The sequence below is a fragment of the Nycticebus coucang genome, chromosome 11, assembly GCF_027406575.1.
Source record: "Nycticebus coucang isolate mNycCou1 chromosome 11, mNycCou1.pri, whole genome shotgun sequence".
Taxonomy (NCBI): Eukaryota; Metazoa; Chordata; class Mammalia; order Primates; family Lorisidae; genus Nycticebus; species Nycticebus coucang.
The window spans coordinates 122,476,730-122,501,493 of record NC_069790.1 but is presented as its reverse complement, the minus strand read 5'-3'; the positions used below and the strand labels follow the sequence as shown (position 1 = coordinate 122,501,493).

Here is a 24,764-nt window from a genome sequence, read left to right as displayed (position 1 = left end):
ACTCCCTCCAAACTTTTTCTTTGTAGAGACAGAGTCTCACTTTATCTCCCTCAGTAGAGTGCCGTCGTGTCACACAGCTCACAGCAACCTCCAACTCTGGGCTTTGGTGATTCTCTTGCCTCAGCCTCACAAGTAGCTGGGACTACAGGCGCCCCCCATAATGCCTATTTTTTTGTTGCCATTTGGCTAGGGCTGGGTTTGAACCCACCATCCTTGGTATATGGGGCCGGTGCCCTACCCACTGAGCCACAAGTGTCGCCCCCTCCAAATATTTTTACAGTTTAAATATGATTTTGGGCAGGATGTGGTGGCTAACGCCTGTAAACCTAGCACTCTGGGAGGCCAATGCAGGTGGGTTGCCTGAGCTCATAAGTTCAAGACCAGCCTGAGCCAGAGCAAGACCCCATCTCTAAAAATAGCCAGGCATTGTGTCCAGTGCCTGTAGTCCCAGCTACTTGCAAGGCTGAGGCAAGAGACTCGCTTAAGGCTCAGCGCCCCGTAACACAGTGGTTACAGCGCCAGCCACATGCACCAAGGCTGGCGGGTTCCAGCCAGCCCAGGCCAGCTAAACAATGACAACTGCAACAAAAAAAATAACCGGCACTGTGGCGGGCACCTGTAGTCCCAGCTACTTGAGAGGCTGAGGCAAGAGAATCGCTTAAGCGATTAAGAATCCCTTAAAGCCCAAAAGTTTGAGGTTGCTGTGAGCTGTCACGCCATGACACTCTATCAAAGATGACACAGTGAGACTGTCTCAAAGAAAAAAAAAAAAGAGAATCACTTAAGTCCAAGAGTTTGAAGTTGCATGAGCTATGACGCCATGGCGCTCTACTGAGGGTGACAAAGTGAAACTCAGTCTCAAAAAAAAGAGATGATTTTGAAAAAAAGTAAAACTGGCTGGGTATAGTGGCTCATGCCTATAAACCTAGCACTCTAGGAGCCAAGGTGGGTGGTTCCCTTGAGCTAAGGAGTTCAAGACCGGCCTAAGCAAGAGTGAGACCCTGTCTCTACCAGAAGTAGAGAAATTAGCTGGGCGTCATGGCAAGTGCTTATAGTCCCAGCTACTCAGGAGGCTGAGGCAAGAGGTTCACTTGAGCCCAAGAGTCTGAGGTTGCTGTGAGCTATGATGCTCAGCTCTCTACCCAGAGTGACATAGTAAGACTGTCTCAAAAGAAAAAAAAAAAAAAAAGTAAAATTTTTCCCAGATCTTAATACACAGTCTCATACTGTGCACTGTACATTAATGTATGATCAGTTTTTAATGTTGCTTGGTTGTTATATAGAAAACTGTAATCTCGTCAGGGTACAATGGCTCATGCCTGTAATCCCAGCACTCTGGGATACCAAAGTGGGAAGATCACTTGAAGATCGATACCAGCCTGAATAACAGCAAAATCCTGTCTCTACTAAAAATAGAAAAATCGCCCAGGCACATTGTGGTAGGTGGCTATAGTCCCATCTACTTGGGCAGCTGAGGCAGAGGATCACTTGAGCTCAGAAGTTTAAGAGGTTGTTGTGAGCTAGGCTGATGCTATGTTATTCTAGTCTGGGCAACAGAGTAAGACTCTTGTCTCAAAAAAGGAAAAGAAAAAAGAAAGAAAAGTATAGTCTCCTTATAAAACACAGAATTCAATATATAAGTTCAGTAGTATTACTTTCTCTAAATCTAGTATCTTTTATTGTCTATTTGATCTTTCTTTAAATTTTATATTATTTAACATACTTATCTACTTTTCCTTCTAAATGCATTTTATTTGGCTCTATGTTATTTGGTAAATATAAGATCATGAGGTATTGGCTGGGGGTGGTGGCTCACGCCTGTGGTCCCAGCACTGTGGGAGGCCAAGGCGGGTGGATTGTCTGAGCTCAGAGGTTCGAGACCAGTATGAGCAGCAGTGAGCCAGAGTAAGACCCTGTCTCTACTAACAACATCGAAAACAGCCGAACGTTGTGGTGGGCGTCTGTAATCCCAGCTACTGGGGAGGCAATGGGAAAGAGCATCACCAGAGGAAGAAGAAAATGAACCAAAAAAAAAAAAAAAAAGGAATACTTCAAACGAAGAAGAATGAACAAGCCAGCTGAAATTAAAAATAAAAATTAAAAAAAAGATCATGAGGTATTGTCCGTTGGTGGATTTTGAACATTATAAAGTTAACTCTGACTTCCACTTAAAATGGTGTTTAGGTTGGGTGCTGTGGCTCACACCTGTAAACCGAGTGCTAAGGGAGGCCAACGAAGGAGGATCATTTGAGGCCAGGCATTCAAAATCAGCCTTGGCAACAAGGGAAACCCCATCTCTACCAAAAAGCAATAAAAATTGCTGGGTATGGTGGCATGTGCCTATAATCCCAGCTACTAAAGAGTTTTTTTGCTTTTTTTTTGTTTGTTTGTTTGTTTTTATTCTTGTCGGGGCCGGGTTTGAACACACCACCTCTGGTATACAGGGCCAGTGCTCTACTCCTTAGAGCCACAGGCACCACCCTACTCAAGAGTTTGAGGTGGGAGCTACACTTGAGCCCAGGCTGGGCAACAGAGTGAGACTCTGTCTCATTTAAAAAAAAAAAAATGTTCAAAAAATGTTTTAACTGTTTAAATGATGAGCTAAACATATGATCTCTTCTCACTTTTTCCTGAAGCCCCACTAAAACGAAACCAAAAGTCCTTTATTTTATTTTTTCTTTTTTTGAGACACAGTCCCACTATAACGCCCTTGATAGAGTGCCGTGGTGACACAGCTCACAGCAACCTCAAACTCTCGGGCTTAAAGATTCTCTTGCCTCAGCCTCCCGAGTAGCTGGGACTACAGGTACCCACTACAATGCCCGGCTATTTTTTTTTTACTGTTGTTGTCATCGCTGTTTAGTAGGCCCAGGCCAGGCTCGAACCCACCAGCTTCGGTGTATGTGGTGGGTGCCCTACTCACTGAGCTGTGGGTGCCAAGCCAGCAAAAATTTTTTAAAAGCAATATTAGGTCAAGCGCAGTGACTTATGCCTATAATCCTAGCATTTTGGGAGGCGGAGGCAGGTGAATTGCCTGAGCTCAGGAGTTGAAGACCAGCCTGAGCAAGAGCAAGACCCTGTATCTAAAAATAGCTGGACACTGTGGTGGGCACCTGTAGTCCCAGCTACTCGGGAGGCTGAGGCAAGAGGATCACTTAAGCCCAAGACTTTGAGATTGCTATAAGCTGTGACACCACAGCACTCTACACAGGGTGACAGAGTGAGACTCTGTCTCAAAAAAATAAAAAAACAAAAGTCAATAAAAGCAATATTAAATCACAGAACAGGAAGAAGACAATAGCCACATTCCCTACAAAGCTGACCATCAGTAGTAACTGACTTGCAGATTTAAGAAAGCCAGCAGAGGGTGGCGCCTGTAGCTCAGTGAGTAGGGCACCGGCCCCATATACCGAGGGTGGTGGGTTCACACCCAGCCCCGGCTGAACTGCAACCAAAAAATAGCCAGGCGTTATGGCGCGCGCCTGTAGTCGCAGCTGCTCAGGAGGCTGAGGCAAGAGAATCGCGTAAGCCCAAGAGCTAGAGGTTGCTGTGAGTCCTGTGACATCATGGCACTCTACTGAAGGCGGTAAAGTGAGACTCTGTCTCTAAAAAAAAAAAACAAAAGAAAGAAAAAAAGAAAGCCAGCAGAGGCAAGAGCTGACAACCAGCCCAACGTACACCCCAGACCCTGTGAGGCTCTGGAAATGGCTGGTGCACAGGTACCTGAAACACCAAGGCCAGGAGGAGATCCCTTCTCCTGCCCCACGCTGCAGAGACCTTGTTCCCCACTAGGAACATTCTGGCATTCTCTAGAAGTGGATTCTGTAGAATGTGTGCATCTTTGGACTCAAATCAATTGGCAAGGGTCAAAATGTCAGGGTAAAAATCAAGGCTTCTTAAACGAACAACAACAACAAAAAATACTAAATGTTTGTTTCATGTAAAGCTTTTAGTTTCCCATTCAAACAATAGTCCTGCTTTCTTTTACTTTGTTTTTTTTTTTTTTTTTTTTTTTTTTTTGTAGAGACAGAGTCTCACTGTACCCGCCCTCGGGTAGAGTGCCGTGGCGTCACACGGCTCACAGCAACCTCTAAGTCTTGGGCTTACGCGATTCTCTTGCCTCAGCCTCCCGAGCAGCTGGGACTACAGGCGCCCGCCACAACGCCCGGCTATTTTTCTGTTGCAGTTTGGCCGGGGCTGGGTTTGAACCCGCCACCCTCGGCATATGGGGCCGGCACCCTACTCACTGAGCCACAGGCGCCGCCCTACTTTGCTTTTGTTTTTGTGTTTTTTTTTTTTTTGTGGTTTTTGGCCGAGGCTGGGTTTGAACCCACCACCTCCAGCATATGGGACTGGTGCCCTATCCCTTTGAGCCACAGGCGCCGCCCTTTTTTTGAGACAGAGTCTCAAGCTGTCACCCTCACAGCAACCTCAAACCCTTGGGCTTAAGCGAATCTCTTGCCTCAGCCACCCAAGTAGCTGGGACTACAGGCACCCACCACAACGCCCAGCTATTTTTAGAGAAGAGGTCTCCCTCTGGCTCAGGCTGGTCTTGAACCTGTGAGCTCAGGTGATCTGCCCACCTTGGCCTCCCAGAATGCTAAGATTACAGGCAAGACCCACTAAGCCCGGCCTGTTTGGTATATTTTTGACCACCCTTTTACTTTTTGAATGACTTTAATTTACACATACCTAACATAGTTTTAGTTTAGTAAAGAATATGAATTCAGTTGAGTCAATACCAGATGAGTTCATCTCACAACAACAGACCTAAGTCTTACGCTTCTTTTAGCTATGTGGTTCTTTGCGGTTGCTTTGGTTTTCTACCTTTTATTCACTATCTGTTTTCTTTTTTTTTTTTTTTTTTTTTTGGCCGGGGCTGGGTATGAACCTGCCACCTCCGGCATATGGGACCGGCGCCCTACCCCTTGAGCCACAGGCGCCGCCCACTATCTGTTTTCTTATTAGTTGTTTTTCTTCCTCCCAGTTGTAAATTTTAAAGTCTCTTTTAGTACAAAAGCTTTCTCAATTTCTCAGCTTCCAAAATTAAACAGTATTCCTTAACTACAGGTTATGAAGATGAAGCATTAGCACAAAGTATCCCCTGCTCCCACCATCCTGCCCTAACCCTGCGCTAATTCCCCATTAGGCTGACTTTCAGGCATGTCATCGCTGTGATGATATTTTTATGGCTGAGTCAGCATTTATTCAATTATCAAAGCCAGCGTTTTCATACTTCAACCTCTTCACTGACTTATCCTCCATTTAGCTGAGTTTTACCCGCCAGTAGATCTTTTTCATTGAGATTTACCAATGCTGTTAACACCTGAGCTTTTGCACATTTGAAAATGTCATTATGTTGCATTTTAATAACACTTTAATCCAGTCACACTATCTCCCCTATACCTTGACTCCCCACATTCTTAGACATTGCTCCATAACCTTCTAGCAAATTACATCTCTGAAAAGTCTGAGACTGGGTTGATTTTATTTTTTCCATTATAGGCGGCCTGTTTGCTTTTTTTTTTTTTTTTTTTTGCTGTTTTTGGCTGGGGCTGGGTTTGAACCCACCACCTTCGGCATATGGGGCCAGCGCCCTACTCCTTTGAGCCACAGGTGCCACCCCATTTCCTTTTTTTTAATGCTTTAATATGTATAGGATTCTTTCTTTATCTTTCAGGCTCATTAAATTCACCAGGATGTCTCCATTTTAATGACTCTTCACTAAATTTTTCCCAGTTCACAATAACTCCTTGCATCTATAATTTTATGATCCTTTATTCTAGGAAAACTTTCTTGTCTTTCTTTTATGAAGGCTGCATCTTTTTCATCTACTGTCCCTTATTAAGGTAGATCTGATTCTCTTCCATGGTGCCCGTCTTCTCTCTAACCACTGTTATCTCTTTGCTCTTCCCCAGTGTGGTTACATCATTTCCTGAACTTTATCCTCCTGGTAACTAAGAAGTCAGAAGCACTGGTCCTACCTCTGACAACTTTCAACAGGGTTTTTCATTTCCGGAATGATTTTAGTTTCCTTTCTGTTTCTTTCCTTATGGATATCAGCTCACTTTCATATCCTCCTTCTATCTTCCTTTTAATCTTTTTTAATTAATTCTTTCCTCTTTTGTTTTACCAAACACATGTTGTCTAGATTTTGAGGGCAAGACGATTTTTATCTAAAATTCCATTGTAATTCCTGAAGTAGTCTTTCCCAAGTACTTTTTTCTTACTTTTCTTTCTTTCTTTCTTTTTTTTTTTTTTTTGAGACAGAATCTCACGTCTCACTTTGTTGCCCTGGGTAGAGTGCTGTGGTGTCACAGCTCACAGCAACCTCAAACTCCTGGGCTCAAGCAATTCTCTTGCCTGAGCCTCCCGAGTAGCTGGGACTACAGGTGCTCACAACGCCGGGCTACTTTTAGAGATAGGGTCCTGCTCTAGCTCAGACAGCTCTCGAACTCGTGAGCTCAGGCCATCTACACGCCTCGGCCTCCCAGAGTGCTGTAGGCGTTGAAAGAAAATATTACCATGAGAATGTGACCACTTCTCGCTCCCTACCATAGGAATGTGACCTTTTGTAACTGTTCCAGAAGATAGCCCCAGGAGCTTCAGCAAATGTTTACTATTAAGTAAATATTTGACTATTAGTCTTAAGACAGTTGAATAGTGAACTAGAGTTCTCCTTATCTAATTAGAATCCCAGGTGTGTTTATTCTCTCTTACTTTGTTAGAGTCCCTGGCATGTCTGCTATTCCCGCCTACTTTGTAGTTTTTGCCTTTATAAGCTTGTAAAAAACTGCTGTGGGGGACTTGATTTCTCGGCTCCTAAGAGTTGTGAATCAAGTCCCCGTATACAGGAATAAAAATCCTCTTGCGTTTTTGCATCAAGAGACGACTCTTGCGGTTGATTGGGGTGGTCAGAGCTCCGGGCTGAGTGGGGGGTTCTGCCGCAAGTCTTTCAGCGTGAGCCACCGCACCCGGCCCCAGGTACGTTTTTCATCTACTTTTTGCTTCCCATATTCCTTTCCCAGGATGGGTCATTTGTGCTTAATACTCAGCAGTTCTCTCCCAACCTGCTCTTTGCTCAACAATTTTCTTCCTGCTTACAGACATCAAATACAATGCCTTGAAAGCTCTGTGTAGTCCTTCGGGTGTTTAAGAAAAAAGAATTCACTGGAGTCCTTCGGGTGTTTAAGAAAAAAGAATTCACTGGAGTCCTTCCGGTGTTTAAGAAAAAAGAATTCACTGGAACAGTGAGCAATCAGAGCCTGAATTAAGATATACTTTCCTACTAATTCTACCAAAGCCTTTGTTCTGGAGATAGATCTAATTCCACAGTTCATTGTAAGGACAGGAGTTTTGGGGGGTTTTTTTGTTTTCAGTTTGCCTTAGGATGAATCAGAAGAGTACAAGAGGTTTATGGGGAAATGGCTCCTCTGAGATATCAGCAATTCCTGGCAGGCATAAGCTGGTCTTCCTCCTCAGTGTTCCCCTTTAGGATGCAAAGTCAAAGAACACAAAGACAGTATTTACCACACACTCCTCTTTCAGCCCAGCATGCTTTGCTGTTCTGTAGCACAGAAATGAACTGCTACCAGAAGATGCCTTCTCTGGCAATGGCCTATTTATCCCTGAACTCCCAGCCTGTCAGTAAGGACAGGGAGCGGTGCCCTCAGGACCTTATGCTTAGACACCTGCACCCAGCCACAGATGGACAGCACTGTCACATCTCACACCCTCGCACAAATGAGTCCACACTCCACTGTACACTTCTTAAAATGTGATATGAGTTTCAGCTATTTTCTTCTCTATTTTTGGTTAGTTTTGTTCATTTTGGGAAGTTCCACGAAGGAGTGCTAAATGAATGTATATTTATACCACTGTATGTCCAACAAAGTATGAAAGAATCTTTAGAGTAAGAAAAGGATATATTATCTACAGGAAAGTCAATGCTACTAATGCTTTAGAGAACTTTTCATAAACGAAGCTTTTATGAGAATGGTATGTAATGGAAAAAGTGTAGCAATGAATGGCTCTAGATTCTGTCAATATAAGTATAACACAAAAAGGGCATACATAAAAATAAAATAAATAGCTGGGCGTTGTGGCGGGCGCCTGTAGTCCCAGCTACTCGAGAGGCTGAGGCAAGAGAATCGCTTAAGCCCAGGAGTTGGAGGTTGCTGTGAGCTGTGTGATGCCATGGCACTCTATCGAGGGTGATAAAGTGAGACTCTGTCTCTACAAAAAAAATAAAATAGACTTGTTAACTAACTAATAGTTATTAATCAGAAAAGCCTTTCTTTTTTTTGGGCGGCGCCTGTGGCTCAGCGGGTAGGGCACCGGTCCCATATGCCGGAGGTGGCGGGTTCAAACCCAGCCCCGGCCAAATTAAAAAAAAAAGCCTTTCTTTTTTTTTTAAATCAGATCCTGGGGGCGGCGCCTGTGGCTCAGTGGGTAGGGCGCCGGCCCCATATACCGAGGGTGGCGGGTTCAAACCCGACCCCGGCCAAACTGCAACCAAAAAATAGCCGGGCGTTGTGGCGGGCGCCTGTAGTCCCAGCTACTCGGGAGGCTGAGGCAAGAGAATCGCTTAAGCCCAGGAGTTGGAGGTTGCTGTGAGCTGTGTGACGCCACGGAACTCTACCGAGGGCCATAAAGTGAGACTCTGTCTCTACAAAAAAAAAAAAAAAATCAGATCCTGGAAGAGAGAAAAAGAAGGGGAAGAAGAGATTAAAGGTAATTTCATTACTGCTCATAGTTGAAAGATAGTAGGAAATAGTCACCAATAAAAGGGTTACGTATAAAGGTAACCATTAGACAAAAATAAAATCTATCCTAAAAACCATCAAAAAATATATAGGGCGGCACCTGTGGCTCAAAGGAGTAGGGCGCCAGCCCCATATGCTGGGGGTGGTGGGTTCAAACCCAGCCCCGACCAGAAACTGCATAAAAAAAAGGGAAAAAAAAAAAAAATATATATATATATATATATACACATATAAATCAAGTAAAACTGACCAGATAGCAAAAGATTATACTTAGCCATAAGTGTATAAAAATAATGTAAATATGGCAAAACTGAGGTGAAAATCAATCATAATAAGTGTAACTTAGTAACTTACCCTTTAAAAGGCAGCCATTTCATATTGGCTAGAGAGCAGAATCTAACAATATGTTGAGTACAAACAATTCAAAAAAGGATAATATCAAAAGGATGGAAACATATATATATATATACATATATACCAGACAAACACACAGAGACGCAAGCAGAGATCACACAGCTTAATATCTAACAAACTAGAATTTAGGCAGAAAAAAAAAAAAAAAAGACTTGTTTTATAATGCTCAAGCAACCATTCAAGGGAAGACACACAGTACAAGTTATTTATATGTAGGTACCAAATGAGGCAGCAACAAATTTCATAAAGCAGAAACTACAGAGATGCAAGGAGAAATTAGAAACACACTAATAATAGGAGACTTCAACACACCATTCTCAGTCTAAGACAAAGTAAACAACAACAACAAAAATGGAAGACCTGAATAACATCAGTGAGGTAGTTCATGGAGACAGACATTCAACTCTGAACTCACTAATACCAATAATGCCTTCCTTCCAAGAACACAAAAAACATTCACAAACCATACCTTACACCTCAAATAAATGAAGTCCAAAGAATAGAAACAATACTAACAGCACTCTCTAGCCATGATGTATTAAGAGTGGAAATTAAAAAGCAAAAGGTTCTTCTACCTACACATTTTAAAACATGCTAGCATACAAATATTGCATCAAGAGGGAAATTCAAAACAAAAAAAAACAGAAACTTCCTTAAAATGATAATAAAAAATACATCCAATCGGGCGGCACCTGTGGCTCAGTGAGTAGGGCGCCGGCCCCATATGCCGAGGGTGGCGGGTTCAAACCCAGCCCCGGCCAAACTGCAACCAAAAAATAGCCGGGCGTTGTGGTGGGTGCCTGTAGTCCCAGCTGCTCGGGAGGCTGAGGCAGGAGAATCGCATAAGCCCAAGAGTTAGAGGTTGCTGTGAGCTGTGTGACGCCATGGCACTCTTCCCGAGGGCGGTACAGTGAGACTCTGTCTCTTAAAAAAAAAAAAAAAAAAATACATCTAATCTAAGAGAAAATTATAGACATCAGCCAAAATTTTGTAGAATACCTTTTCTTTTTTTTTTTTGTAGAGACAGAGTGTCACTTTATGGCCCTCAGTAGAGTGCCATGGCATCACACAGCTCACAGCAACCTCCAACTCCTGGGCTTAAGCGATTCTCTTACCTCAGCCTCCCGAGTAGCTGGGACTACAGGCGCCCACCACAACGCCTGGCTATTTTTTTTGGTTGCAGTTTGGCCGGGGCTGGGCTTGAACCCGCCACCCTCGGTATATGGGGCTGGCGCCTTACTGACTGAGCCACAGGCACCACTCCTAGAATACCTTTTCAATATAAAAGAAAAATTAAAATGAATTTATTTCCCCTAATCAAAACAAGAAAACAAAATTTTTTAAAAGCAGAAATAAATGACTCAAAAAACAGCAAAATAATTTGAATAATAAACCCCAAAGTTTGTACTTCAAAAAAAGATCCACAGAAATAGGTCACTAAACCATCAAGAAAAGGGGGTGAAAACAAAATATACAAATTTAAGTGACAAGAAAAATAACCATAAAATCAGAGATTTTTCAAATCAAAAGGCTACTATGTACATACATTTGAAAAATCTAGTGAAGTGGCTGTTTCTCAGACAAATGCAACACACCAGAAATGGATTCCACTAATGACAGAAAGTCTAACAGACACAGGAAAGAAGAAGGCCACACAAGCGGAAAGCACAAAGTCCAGGTTCACTGCCAAGACTTTAAACTTAGTCCCAATACTATTTAAACTATTCCAGAGCACAAAAAAATGAAAATTTATTTTACAAAGAGAATGTAATGCTGACCCTAAAACTTGATCAAGATCACCAAAACACAAAAGTATAAATTGGTTGCACTTATATCCATGTAAAAGTCTAAATAAAATATTAACAGAATCTACCTGCACATCAAAAAATAATTCACATTAATGTGGGGATGATTCCAGAACATGAGAGTGGTTCAATATCATAAAATCCATTAATATAGTTAACGTCTAAGAAAGAACACCACATGTTCCATTTATGGTAAAGATTTCTGCCAACATTCAACACGCATTTATTCTATAAACATTTCAAGAAAATAAGAATTGAGTTATTTCTTAACTGATACATATTCATCAACATATATACACATTTTATATGTATGCAGCCCAAAAAGCCAGCATCTTCTTGTTTTAGAAACACAAGAACTAATCCACTAAAGTCAACAATAAAATAATAGACAGGGCACAGTGGGTCATGCCTGTAATCCTAGCACTCCGGGAGGCTGAGGCAGGTGGACTGCTTGAGTTCAAGAGATCAAGACCAGCCTGAGTCAGGGCAAGACTCCGGCTCTAAAAAAATAGACACATGTTGTGGCAGGCACCTGTATTCCCCATCTACTTGGGTGGCTGAGGCAAGAGGACTGCTTGAGCCCAAGAGCTATGACACCATAGCACTCTATCAAGGGTGACCAAGGACACTGTCTCAAAAATAAATAAATAAATAAAACAATGCCCACTCGATGCCCATAGCTCAGTGGTTGGGGCGCCGGTCACATGGCCCAGGGCTGGTGGGTTCGAACCTGACCTGGACCTACTTAACAACAACACACACATACAAAAAATAGCTGGGCATCATGGCAGGCGCCTGTCGTCCCAGCTACTTGGGGGGCTGAGGCAAAAGAATTGCTTAAGCCCATGAGTTTGAGGTTGCTGTGAGTTATGATGATACAGCACTCTACCAAGGGTGACACAGTGAGACTCTGTCTCAAAAAAAAAATTTTTTACAGCTACTCGGGAGGCTGAGGCAAGAGAATCGCTTAAGCCCAGGTGTTGGAGGTTGCTGTGAGCTGTGTGAGGCCATGGCACTCTACCGAGGGCCATAAAGTGAGACTCTGTCTCTACAAAAAAAAAAATTTTTTTAAAGAATAATACCCACTAACTCCACTCCTATTTAACATTGTATTGAAGGTATTAGCCCCAGCAATGTGTCAATTAAAAAGCAACTAGTGTCTGAAGAAATGGAAAGGAAGAAGCAAAACAATCTCTATTTGCCAATGACAAGTTTTTATAACTGGAAAACCCTAAAGTCCGAGGGGAAAATTCATATAAATAATACAAGCATTTTATAAAGCAGCAAGATATAAAATTAGGTGGCGCCTGTAGCTCAGTGGGTAGGGCGCTGGCCACATACACCGAGGCTGGTGGGTTCGAACCTGGCCTGGGCCAGCTAGAAAACAACAATGACAACTGCAACAGCAACAACAAAAAAATAGCCAGGCATTGTGGCAGGCGCCTGTAGGCCCAACTACTTGGGAGGCTGAGGCAAGACAATCACTTAAGCCCAAGAGTTTAAGGTTGCTATGAGCTGGGACGCCACAGCACTCTACCCAGGGTGACACTTGAGACTCTATCTCAAAAAAATAATAAAGGTATAAAATTAACACACAAAAACTAAGAGCCTGAAAGAAAAAAAGTGTTTTCCTTTCCAAAGGAAAATTGAACACTCAGATATAAACTTAACAAGACATCTGCTAAGAAAACACCACAAAACAGACCGAACCTAATGGAAAGATATGCCATGCTCTTTGACAGAAGACTCATAAAGATGATGCTACTCATTAAATAAACTTATAAATCTACTACAATCCCAATAAAAATGCCATCAGGCTTTGCACCCTGGGAATAGGAATTGATCCAGAGTTCACTGGAGGAAGAGCAAGCAAGTATATATAGGAAAGGCCTACAGAAGAGGAATGGGCTAGGCAGGGAAAGGCAGCACCACTAGACACTAAATCACTTCAAACAGCCTCACTAATTAAAACTGCACTGCTATGGTTATAAATAGACCAACAGATGAACAGAATACAAAATCCAGAAATAAACACAATTGCATAGACAAATTTATACACAATAAAGGCAGCATCTACTGTTAATTCAGCTTTTTCCATAAATGATGTTGAGATAATCAAGACAGCCAAGAGGATAAAAAATTGGGATTCAGGGTGGCGCCTGTGGCTCAAGGAGTAGGGCGCCGGTCCCATATGCCGAAGGTGGCGGGTTCAAACCCAGCCCCGGCCAAAAAAGAAAAAAAAAAAAAAAAAAATTGGGATTCAACTGGGCCTATTCCTCATGCCATACATCCAAGAATAAATTCCAAAGAGATTAGAGGTGTAAATGAAATGATTTAAAAAATACCATATAATTTAGGAATAAAAAAAAAAAAAAAAACCCTGAGAGTCCAAATCCAGAAATAAGGCAAAGATGAATAAACACGATTGCCTAAAAAACAAATTTTGATGGCAAAAGAGAAATGATAACAGGGAAAATATATTTGCAATATATCATTATGGGTTAGTGCAGGGTAATGCAGTCATAGGCCTAAGACTGCTGCTATCCTTAGAAAGGCCTGCTTGTGGTGTTGGCCTCTGGGAGTCTGGATTTCAGGAAGGTTCCCACCATTCCCTAAATGAGAAAAGTGCGCCTAGACTGTGCAAACAATGTAGTTTACACCAAATCCTTACCTTGCTTCTGGGACTTTGACATTTTGGTATGTGTTATGCAAGGGGTGCCTACACAACCACCGCCAGTGAAAACCTTGGGCCCTGAGTCTCTGACAAGCCTCTCCAATGAATAGCATGGCACTTGTGTTGTCACAACTTGATACTGAAGGAATCAGGTGTGTAACATCCTGGAAGTTTGTACCCAGTTTCTTCCAGACACCACCCACATGTCTCTTCCCTTGGCAGTTTTTGCTCTGTACCTCTTCACTGAGAGTCCGCCTAGTAATCACTGAAGCAGGGGATGGTCTGAAGAACCCCTGACACTCTACCATATGAAGGAGGCTGGGCACAGTGGCTCATGCATGTAATCCTAGCACTCTAGGAGGCTGAGGCAGGTGGACAGCTTGAACTCACGAGTTGGAGACCAGTCTGAGCAAAAACAAGACCCCCCATCTCTACTAAAAACAGAAAAACTGAGGCAAGAGGATCATTTGACCCCAAAAGTTAGAGGTTGCTGTGAGCTATAATGCCACAGCACTCTACCCAAGGCAAGAACTTGAGACTCTGTCTCAAAAAAAAAAAAAAAAAAAGAAAGAAAGAAAGGAAAAGAAACACTAGCCAGGCGTTTGTGGTGCACACCTGTATTCCTAGCTACTCGGGAGGCTGAGGCAAGAGGATTGCTCAAAGCCAGTGGTTCTCAACCTTCCTAATGCCATGATGTATTTTCATTATTACAAAGGGGTCGCAACCCACAGGTTGAGAACTGCTGCAAAGCACAAGAGTTTGAGGCTGCTGTGAGTTCTGTCTCAAAAAAAAAAAAAAAAAGAATAAATAAAAATAAAGAAGCAGGGCGGCGCCTGTGGCTCAGTGAGTAGGGTTGCCGGCCCCATATGCCGAGGGTGGCGAGTTCAAACCCAGCCCCGGCCAAACTGCAACCAAAAAATAGCCGGGCGTGTGGCGGGCGCCTGTAGTCCCAGCTGCTTGGGAGGCTGAGGCAGGAGAATCGCATAAGCCCAAGAGTTAGAGATTGCTGTGAGCCGTGTGACGCCACGGCACTCTACCCGAGGGCGGTACATTGAGACTCTGTCTCTACAAAAAAAAAAATAAAAAAAAAGAAGCAAAAACCAAGAGAAAAACAGGTTACCAAAATGAAGAGACAGAAATAAAGAAAATGCAAAGGACTGTCAAACATATGTATAGATGGGCATCTTCCCACATAGTAACAAATCCAAATAAATCCTACACTGAGTGCTATGGTTTAAATGTTCCCTCCAAAACTCTTCTTCAAAATTGTTTGTTTGTTTGTTTTTATTAAATCATAGCTGTGTACATTAATGCAATCATGGGGTACAATGTGCTGGTTCTATATACAATTTGAAATATTTTCTTTTTTTTTTTTTTTTTTTTTGTAGAGACAGAGTCTCACTTTATGGCCCTCGGTAGAGTGCCGTGGCCTCACACAGCTCACAGCAACCTCCAACTCTTGGGCTTAAGCGATTCTCTTGCCGCAGCCTCCTGAGTAGCTGGGACTACAGGTGCCCACCACAACGCCCGGCTATTTTTTGGTTGCAGTTTGGCTGGGGCCGGGTTTGAACCCACCACCCTCGGTACATGGGGCCGGCGCCTTACCGACTGAGCCACAGGCGCCGCCCGACAATTTGAAATATTTTCATCAACACACTTCTTGAAATTTAACTACCATTTAGAAGTGGGACCATTAAGAGGTGCTACACTCTTAAAGAATGGATTATTCAATTAGTGAATAGGCTGTTACAGTGGCAAGGTTGGGCCTCTCCTCCTCTCAGTCTCACCCTCTCCTGCTCTTCCACCATCCACCTTGGGCTAATGCAGCACTAAGACCTTCCATGGATGCTGGCACCCTGCTCTTGAACTTCCCAGCCTCCAGAATCATGAGTCAAATAAACTTCTGTATAAATTATTCAGTGTGTGGTATTCTGCTACACAAACACAAAACACACACTTTCAGGGTGAAGCACTCAACTACAACTCAAACTTTCGGCTTTACCTTATAAATCCAAATAATTTAACCCAACTGCATGTACCCTCATATTAACACATAATAAAAAAATTTTTAAGAAAAAAAAAAGAAACAAACTTAAGACAGTAAGATGCCATTTGTTTTCTTCTAGGTTGGTAAAAATCAAAAGATTTGGCAACATATACTGTGTTGATGAGTCCTGGTGAGCTGCACCCTAAGAAGTGGAATTTCACACTGTAGAGAAAAATAACATAAGCATTTGCTCTTTGACCCAGAAATCACACTCTTAGGAATCTAACCCAGAAATACTCCGGCAAAAAATACAAAAAGATGTATGCATGCACAAAGCTCTCATTATCTTTTGATAATAACAGAATGCTCAAAAAATGATGGAGACATATCTAAAGAACATACACGCTCAAAAGAGTTTTAGGTGACCAAATCAGAGATAATGTAAGCATCAAAACAAACAATGGCAATAACAGATAATAACCCGGGCGGCGCCTGTGGCTCAGTGAGCAGGGCGCCGGCCCCATATACCGAGGGTGGCGGGTTCAAACCCGGCCCCGGCCAAACTGCAACAAAAAAATAGCCGGGCGTTGTGGCGGACATCTGTGGTCCCAGCTACTCGGGAGGCTGAGGCAGGAGAATCGCCTAAGCCCAGGAGTTGGAGGTTGCTGTGAGCTGTGTGACGCCACGGCACTCTACCGAGGGCAATAAAGTGAAACTCTGTCTCTACAAAAAAAAAAAAAAAAAACAGATAATAACCCACTGAATGTAACAGGTATTAATATGACGTAACAGATTACAATCCTTACAATAAAACTATCCACCCAGACTAAAACAAATAAATGGAGACTATGGAAAAACTTAGTCCTTATAGCAAAATGCTAACTAACAAATAGAAACAGAACACTACAGTTTAAAAATCACCATTTTGTACCCATCACTGTAATAATCCATTCAGGTAAGAATCACCAAGGGAGGGGCGGCGCCTGTGGCTCAAGGAGTAGGGCGCCAGTCCCATATGCTGGAGGTGGCGGGTTCAAACCTAGCCCCGGCCAAAAACCAAAAAAAAAAAAAAAAAGAATCACCAAGGGATACTAAAACTAATGAGTGGGCTTGGTGTCTGTGGCTCAAGCAGCTAAGGCGCCAGCCACATACACCTGAGCTGGCGGGTTTGAATCCAGCCCAGGCCCGCCAAACAACGATGCCTGCATCCAAAAATAAGCTGGGCGTTGTGGCAGGCACCTGTAGTCCCAGCTATCTGGGAGGAGAATCGCTTAAGACCCAGAGTTGGAGGTTGCTGTGAGCTGTGATACCACAGAACTCTACCCAGGGTGACAGCTTGAGGCTCTGTCTCAAAAAATAAATAAATAAAACTAGAAAGTTTAAGGAAGAACATAAAATATCTCCCCACAAGTGATTTATTAATTACACAGAGAAAAACAGTAACTAAACAGTGAAGTAACCCAACAGACATCACCTTATCAAAACGATCCAAATGGGCTGGGCGCCCATAGCTCAGTGGTTAGGGAACGGGCCACATGCACTGGGGCTGGCAGGTTCCAACCTGGCCCAGTCCTGCCAAACAACAACAACTACAACAACAACAAAAAATAGCCGGGCGTTGTGGCAGGCACCTGTAGTCCCAGCTACTTGGGAAGCTGAGGCAAGAGAATCGCTTAAGCCCAAGAGTTTGAGGTTGCCGTGAGCTATGATGCCACAGCACTCTACCAAGGGCGCCATAGCGTTACACTGTCTCAAAAATAAATAGAAATTACCCAGGCTTGGGCGGCACCTGTGGCTCAGTGGGTAGGGCGCCAGCCCCATATACCAAGGGGTGGGTTCGAACACGGCCCTGACCAAACTGCAACAACAACAACAACAAAATAATAATATATATATTAGAGAGAGAGAGAGCGCGCGCCAGGCATGTGGCAGGTGCCTGTAGCCCCAGCTACTCGGGAGGCTGAGGCAAGAGAATAACCTAAGCCCAGGAGTTGGAGGTTGCTGTGAGCTCTGACGCCACAGCACTCTACCGAGGGCGATAAGGTGAGACTCTGTCTCTCTAAAAAAAAAGAAAAATTACCCAGGCTTGGTTCAGCACCTGTAGCTCAGTGGCTAGGGCACCAGCCACGTTACACCAGAGCTGGCGGGTTCGAATCCCAACCAGGCCTGCCAAACAATGACAACTACAATCAAAAAATAGCTCGGTGTTGTGGCAGGCGCCTGTAGTCCCAGCTACTTGGGAGGCTGAGGTTGCTGTGAGCTGTGATGCCACAGCGCCCTACTGAGGGTAACATAGTCTCACTCATAGTCTCAAAGAAAAATAAATAAAAATAAATAAATAAAAATTACCCAGGCTTGGGGCGGCACCTGTGGCTCATGGAGTAGGGCGCCGGTCCCATATGCTGGAGGTGGCGGGTTCAAACCTAGCCCCAGCCAAAAACCAAAAAAAAAAAAAAAAATTACCCAGGCTTGGCTTGGCTCCTGTAGCTTGGCGGCCAGGGTGCCAGCCACAGACACTGGAGCTGAAAGGTTCAAATCTGACCCAGGTCTGCCAAACAATGACAACTACAACCAAAAAACAGCCAGGCGTTGTGGCAGGTGCCTGTAGACCCAGCTACTTGGGAGGCTGAGGCAAGAGAATCACTTAAGCCCAAGAGTTTGATGTTGCTGTGAGCTGTAATGCCACAGTACTCTACCCAGGGCAACATAGAGACTCTGTCTCAAAAAAGAAAAGAAAAAAATTACCCAGGCTTGGTGGTATGTACCTGTAGTCCTAGCTACTTCAGAGACTGAGGCAGAAGAAGCCCTTGAGCCCAAGAATTCAAGACTGCAGTTACCTAGGATGATGCCAATGCACTCAGCCTGGGTGACAAAGTGAGACCCCATCTCTTTAAAAAAAAAAAAAAAAAAAGGCGGCACCTGTAACTCAGTGGGTAGGGCGCCGGCCACATACACAGAGGGTGGCAGGTTTGAACCTGGCCTGGGCCAGCTAAAAAAAAAAAAACAACAAAGGGTGGTGCCTGTGGCTCAAAGGAGTATGCCGGAGGTGGAAGATTCAAACCCAGCCCCGCTCAAAAACTGCAAAAAAAAAAAAAAAACAATGGCAAATGCAACAAAAATAATGGCCAGGCATTGTGGTGGGTGCCTGTGGGTCCCAGCTACTTGGGAAGCTGAGGTAAGAAAATCACTTAAGCCCTAGAGTTTGAGGTTGCTGTGAGCTATGACGCTACAGCACTCTACCCAGGGTGACAGCTTGAGACTCTGTCTCAAAAGAAAAAAAAAAAAAAGAAGAAGGTAGCAAATCCCTATCTTAAACCTTTTGATAGGATGTACTGAGAAAGATGTCACTTCTGTGGTAGTCCTGACAAATATGCATAACCTTTACTATCAATAGCTGTACAAAATGTCAGTATCTTGGCCAGGCACAGTGGCTCATACTAGTAATCCTAGCACTCTGGAGGCCAAGGAGGGTAGATTGCTTGAGCTCAAGTGTTTAAGACCAGCCTGAGCAAAAATAAGACCCTGTCTCTACTAAAAATTGAAAAATCAGCCAGGCATTATGTTGGGCAACTGTAGGACCAGCTACTCAGGAGGCTGAGGCAAAGAGGATCACTTAAGCCCAAGAGTTTGAGGTTGCTCTGAGCTATGACACCATGGCACTCTAGCCTGCAGCAATAGATTTTGCCTCCAAAACAAAGAAAGAAAGAAAGAAAAACTGTCAATATCTTTTTTTTTTAGAAACAGAGTCTCACTTTATCGCCCTCAATAGAGTGCCATGGCATCACAGCTCACAGCAACCTCCAACTCCTGGCTTAGGCAATTCTCTTGCCTCAGCCTCCCAAGTAGCTGGGACTATAGGGACCCGCCACAACACCCGGTTATTTTTTGTTGCAGTTTGGCTTAGTGGTTCAAACCCGCCACCCTCGGTATATAGGGCCGGCGCCCTACCCACTGAGCCACAGGCACTGCCCCAAACTGTCAATATCTTAAAAGACAAGAAAAGGCTAAGGAACTGCTATAGATTAAATAAGACGCAAAAGTCTCACCAATGTATGGTGCTGGAGTGGACTGGAGAGGAGGTACAATTCCATAAAAGACATAAGGGAGACTATTCACTTGTATCCATATGACATATTGGATACTACTGTATAAATGTTAAAGTTTCGGGGGGGGGGTGGGAGGTATAGTAGCTTATGCCTGTAATTCTAGCACTTTGGGGGGCCGAAGCTGGAGGACTGCTTGAGCCTAGGAGTTCAAGACCAGCCTGGGCAGCATAGCAAGACCCCATCTCTACAAAAATAAATTTAAGGCTCCCACCTGTGGCTCAAGCGGCTAAGGCGCCAGCCACATACACCTGAGCTGGCGGGTTTGAATCCAGCCCAGGCCCGCCAAACAACAATGATGGCTGCAACCAAAAATAGCTGGGTGTTGTGGTGGGCGTCTGTAGTCCCAGCTACTTGGGAGGCGGAGGCAGGAGACTCGCTTGAGCCCAGCCGTCGGAGGTTGCTGTGAGCTGTGACATCACAGCACTCTACTGAGGGTGACAGCGTGGGGCTCTGTCTCAAAAATAAATAAATAAATAAATTTAAAAAATTAGTCAGGCATGGTGGCAAGCCCCTATGGTCCCAGCAACTTGGAAGGCTGAGCCAGGATTATCTGAGTTCACAAGTGCAGTGATCTCACCACTACATTCTAGTCCAGGAAACAGAATGAGACCATGTCTCTAAAATAAATAAATAGATAAATAAATAAATGTTAAATTTTCTGATTTCTGATCATTGTTTTGTGATTATATAAGAAGGTCCTTGTTCTCAGGAAGTATACACTGAAGTGTTTTGGTGTAAAGGGGTATGAGGTCTGCAACTTGTAACACATATAAATACACAAAGAGAATAACAAAGCTAATTAACAATTGGCAAAACTGAAAGAATATATAATTGTTTTTGCTTTTTTCAGACAGGGTCTTGCTCTGTTACCCGTGCTAGAGTGCAGTGGTGTCATCATAGCTCACAGCAACCTCAAACTGCTGAGCTCACAAGAACCTCCTATCTCAGCCTCCCAAGTAGCTGGAACTGCAGGTGCACATCACCACACCTCACTAATTTTTCTGTTTTCTGTAGAAACAAGGTCTTATTATGTTTACCAGGCAGGTCATGAACCTCAAGCAATCCTTCCACCTCAGCCTCCCAAAATGCTGAAATTACAGGCGTGAGCCACCATGCCTGGCCAATATTTTGTTCTCTTCCAGTTTTCAGACTTGAAAATATATCAAAATAGTTTTAAAATATAAAAATCTTCATATGCAGAAGTCATTCTTTAAATAGATGAAGCTTTATTTTTGGATCCAGTAGATCCCTTTGTCTATGATATCCTAGCCCCCAACACACCTGTGCTTATCCCGTTGGCCTCAGGGTTTATCAGAGAATTTGAGCTACTGGTATAAATTTTTTTTTTTTTTTTAAGACAGTCTCAAGCTGTTGCCCTGGGTAGAGTGCTGTGGTGGTACAGCTCACAGGAACCTCAAACTCTTGGACTGAAGTGATTCTCTTGCTTCAGCCTCCCAAGTAGCTGGGACGGCAGGTGCCCGCCAGAACACCTAGCTATTTGTTGTTGTTGTTGTTGTTGTTGTTATTGCAGTTGTCATGGTTGTTTTAGCTGGCCCAAGCTGGGATCAAACCCCCTAGCCTTGGTGTATGTGGCCAGTGCCCTACCCACTGAGGTACGACGCCACCCTGGTATAAAATTTACTTACTATAAAAAATAGTTCAGTAGATTGTCTATTAAATTATTAGTGTCCACTATGTATACCTCAACTGGTCTAAAGTTTAGGGTGACTTTCCAATTTCATTCTTTCCCTTAGTCCTGGTTATTTTTACCTGCATTTTACCATTTTTTTGGTCCTATTTTGAGGCAAAACTCAATCTAAAAATCATATTAGCTCTCTGGGAAATACAAGAACTACTAATGTGCTAAAGTACATAAGTGCAGGCTCTTTCAGGCTGCTCCTTCTGGCCATGCACTGGACACTGGGGATTCAAGACAACTACAGTAGTTTCCATGACAGAAAATGTTCACTGGGAACATTCCCTGCCACTGTTTCTAAGTCTTGACGCCAAAGCCTGAAGCATGACTTTGAGCCACAAACGAATGATTTACTTACATTTAGTCTCCAAGTGAGTAAAGTTACATTAATCACCTACCTGAAAAGGTCAAAACTGAGCATGACATTTTAGATATTTATAGCAAGAACGATGAGTAAGGTCCCCAGCTTACTAATATTGAAGGTACAGTAAATTCTATGAGCATTACTGTATTGCTACTACCAAGAGATGCTTTATATATCAATAGCTTTGCAGACCAAAAATACAAAGCAAAAATATCACAGCAAATATGGAAATGAAAAATACTTATATATGTTATTTTCACTTTTTTTGGGGGGGGGGGAAACAGACTCTCACTTTGTCACCCTCTGTAGAGTGCCATGGCGTCATAGCTCACAGCAACCTCAAACTCTTGGGCTCAAGAGATTCTCTTGTCTCAGCCTCCCAAAAAGTGGGACTACAGGAGTCTGCCAGAAAGCCTGCTTTTTTTGTTTGTTTGTTTAGCAGGCCCAGGATGGGTTCGAACCCACCAGCCCCAGTGCATGTGGCTGGCACCCTAAACACCAAGTTACAGGTGCCCAGCCTGTCGTTTTCACTCTTGACACAACCAGACCTGAGGGGCATGGAGTGAACAAGGAGATCCTGGGGAAGATGGCTTGAGAAAGGAAGCCAAAAACTGGTGAGAGCAGCTACTTTATCAGAAACTGATTTTGGCTTGTGTTTGTGCAGAAAAGCTATTTCTAAGATAAAAAGCTACAAAACTTCTGATACAAATATATATTTCAAAAACAATTCACACCAGCAAAAAGGCAGGTTTTCCAGCCTGTAACCACAACTGGTTGCTCCAGCAGCAAAAGGAAAGAACTATGAGTAGGAGATGGACTGTAGCAAATTAAAGACACTCCCACAGGTTGTCAAGGAAACCAACCCAAGTGCATTTTTTCTATAGAAAAGAATCAAGGGTAAGGTGAACGTGCCATTGAATATTTTGTGACAGAAATAATTAAAATCCTTTCTTGAAAAATCCTAAGAAACTAAATTTACTTCTAGGCTATTTTATTAAGCACTAATAGTACCTATAATGCAAGCACGCAAACTTGTATTCCCACACTACCAGACAGATGGATTCAGCTATCACCTTTCTAAAATCAGCTAAGCCAGCTTAGTTTGGGGTACTGACATTTCAGAACATGAAATGTCTCCTAAGGTCTTTTTTGAATATGTTAACATCAAAAAAAGCGATTTCACCCGAAATTTTTTTTTTTTTTTTAATGTACACAGTACCACAAACTTGCTTCCCAAATTTAGGCTGTTTTTCAAAATGGAGTCTTTTTAAACACATCATTTTTCGGTGAAAAGGCAAATCTACGCAAAGTCAATCAAGAGCTTGACTTGAGTGTTCAATTTCATCCTACTGGAAAAGCGCAGAGTGGACAGTAAGAAGGTGTCAAGTTCGTAGATCAATGTAAGTATCTCCACAAGCAGGTGGTAAAGAACCATCAGCCATGAGAAACGACACGCACACGAGGCCACAGAATGGGGGCCAGTTTTAAGAATGTTAGAAGGCAGGGACACGCTTAGTTAGAAGGTAAATGACGTTAGGAGAGGTGCAGTCGTCTGCGCCTCATAAGCCGGCATTCCCACTAGCTGAAGTCCGGCTGCCTCCCGGATTCCCGAAAAGGTATCCCTCCTAGCAGCGAAAGGGAGCGGGGCTGAGAGTCAAGGGAACCCCACGCCCAGCCACGTGAGGGGGCGAGAAGAATCGGGCACATTTATGACACTGGGTACCGCGTCCCTCCCTCTCAATTCTTTTCCTCCGGTGGCCCGTCCCGGAGAGGAAAGGGGGTTTTACAACGTGAAAGCGAAGCTTGGAGGGAAGCAGGTACCGGCGCTCCCACCTGCCCAGGTAGTCGAGGGACTGAGACCCGGGCGGCAGGCGCAGCTCGACCTCCAGATGAGGGCGGAACGCCAGGGGCCGGGAGCGGGGCCGCGGAGGAGCGGGGGTGGGCGCCGAGCGGCTCTTACCCGGTGCCACAGTCCACCACGCAGGGAGGCAGGGAGCCTGCCATGCTCGGGACGCCTGGCGCTCGGCCCCGCCGGCCGCCCGGGAGCGCCCCGCAGCTGTCCGCGCGGCTACCCACTCGCCCTGCGCGCCGCGTCTCGGGCGAGCAACCGCAGCGCCGCCGCCAGGAGCCCGGATGCTCCGCGACCGCCGAGTGACGTCACTCCCAGACTGGCCAATCAGAACGTGCGCGCGCGCCGCCCCGCTCACTCGCCATGTTTAGTGCTGGCACCGAGGCTTCTCGGACCACACATCCAACCTTGCTGCTGGGGAGACTGGGATTTATTTTTAACTGACTTACGTGAACTTGACCCCATTTCTGAGGCCTAGCTCTTTTGTCATTCCTTAAGTCTTGGCTAAAATGTCACCTTCCCAGGGAGGTTGTCCTTGATCACCTTGCCCAGTCCCCTCCCCCACTTTTATCCTCTGTCTCAACAATCTGTTGGTTTCATTCCTAACACTGGGAGCAGAATTTTTTATATCTACTTATTTGTAGTCTGTCGCCCCTACTGGACTATAGCATCTACTAGGATAGGGCTTGAACCTTTTCTGCTTACTGTTGATATGCTTTACACAGTATTTGGTGCACACATGGGAAGAACCCAAATGTTTGGAGAATTCATGAATAACCTACACTATATAGGAAAAAAATTGCTGTTGGAATTATTATACTTAACACTACAAAATTTATTCTAAGAAGAAAAATCCACAAAACAAATTTTTGGCCAGCCTTAGGAAATGAATAGCCTTACATTGAGTCAACATTGCATCAAGATCATTACTAGAAAATGTTTTCAAGTAACAAAGATGGGATAATCATCCAAAATTCTTAAAATTCTTGACATTGTATTTTAAGAGCTTTCTAGAAACATGTAGTTTCATGTAGTTTTTACCTAAAGTGTTGTGTTTTTTTCTCTGAAAGAAGTCATAGGTAACTCATTATCATTTATTTTTTA

The 24,764-nt window shown here is 43.8% G+C and overlaps 1 protein-coding gene across 4 annotated transcripts in view; it reads right to left on the bottom strand.

Moving 5' to 3' along the window:
• ACTR3B (actin related protein 3B) overlaps nucleotides 1-23,946 on the bottom strand; it is a 152,061-nt gene extending 128,115 nt beyond the window's left edge. For 3 of the 4 annotated variants that reach the window (XM_053609447.1, XM_053609448.1, XM_053609450.1), the window contains exon 1: nucleotides 23,772-23,946. In XM_053609447.1, the coding sequence (XP_053465422.1) occupies nucleotides 23,772-23,815 (44 nt within the window). In that variant the 5' untranslated portion in view covers nucleotides 23,816-23,946. The remainder of the gene's footprint in view (nucleotides 1-23,771) is intronic. The other variant, XM_053609449.1, reaches the window with a different exon arrangement.
• Between the last annotated feature and the right edge of the window lie 818 nt (nucleotides 23,947-24,764).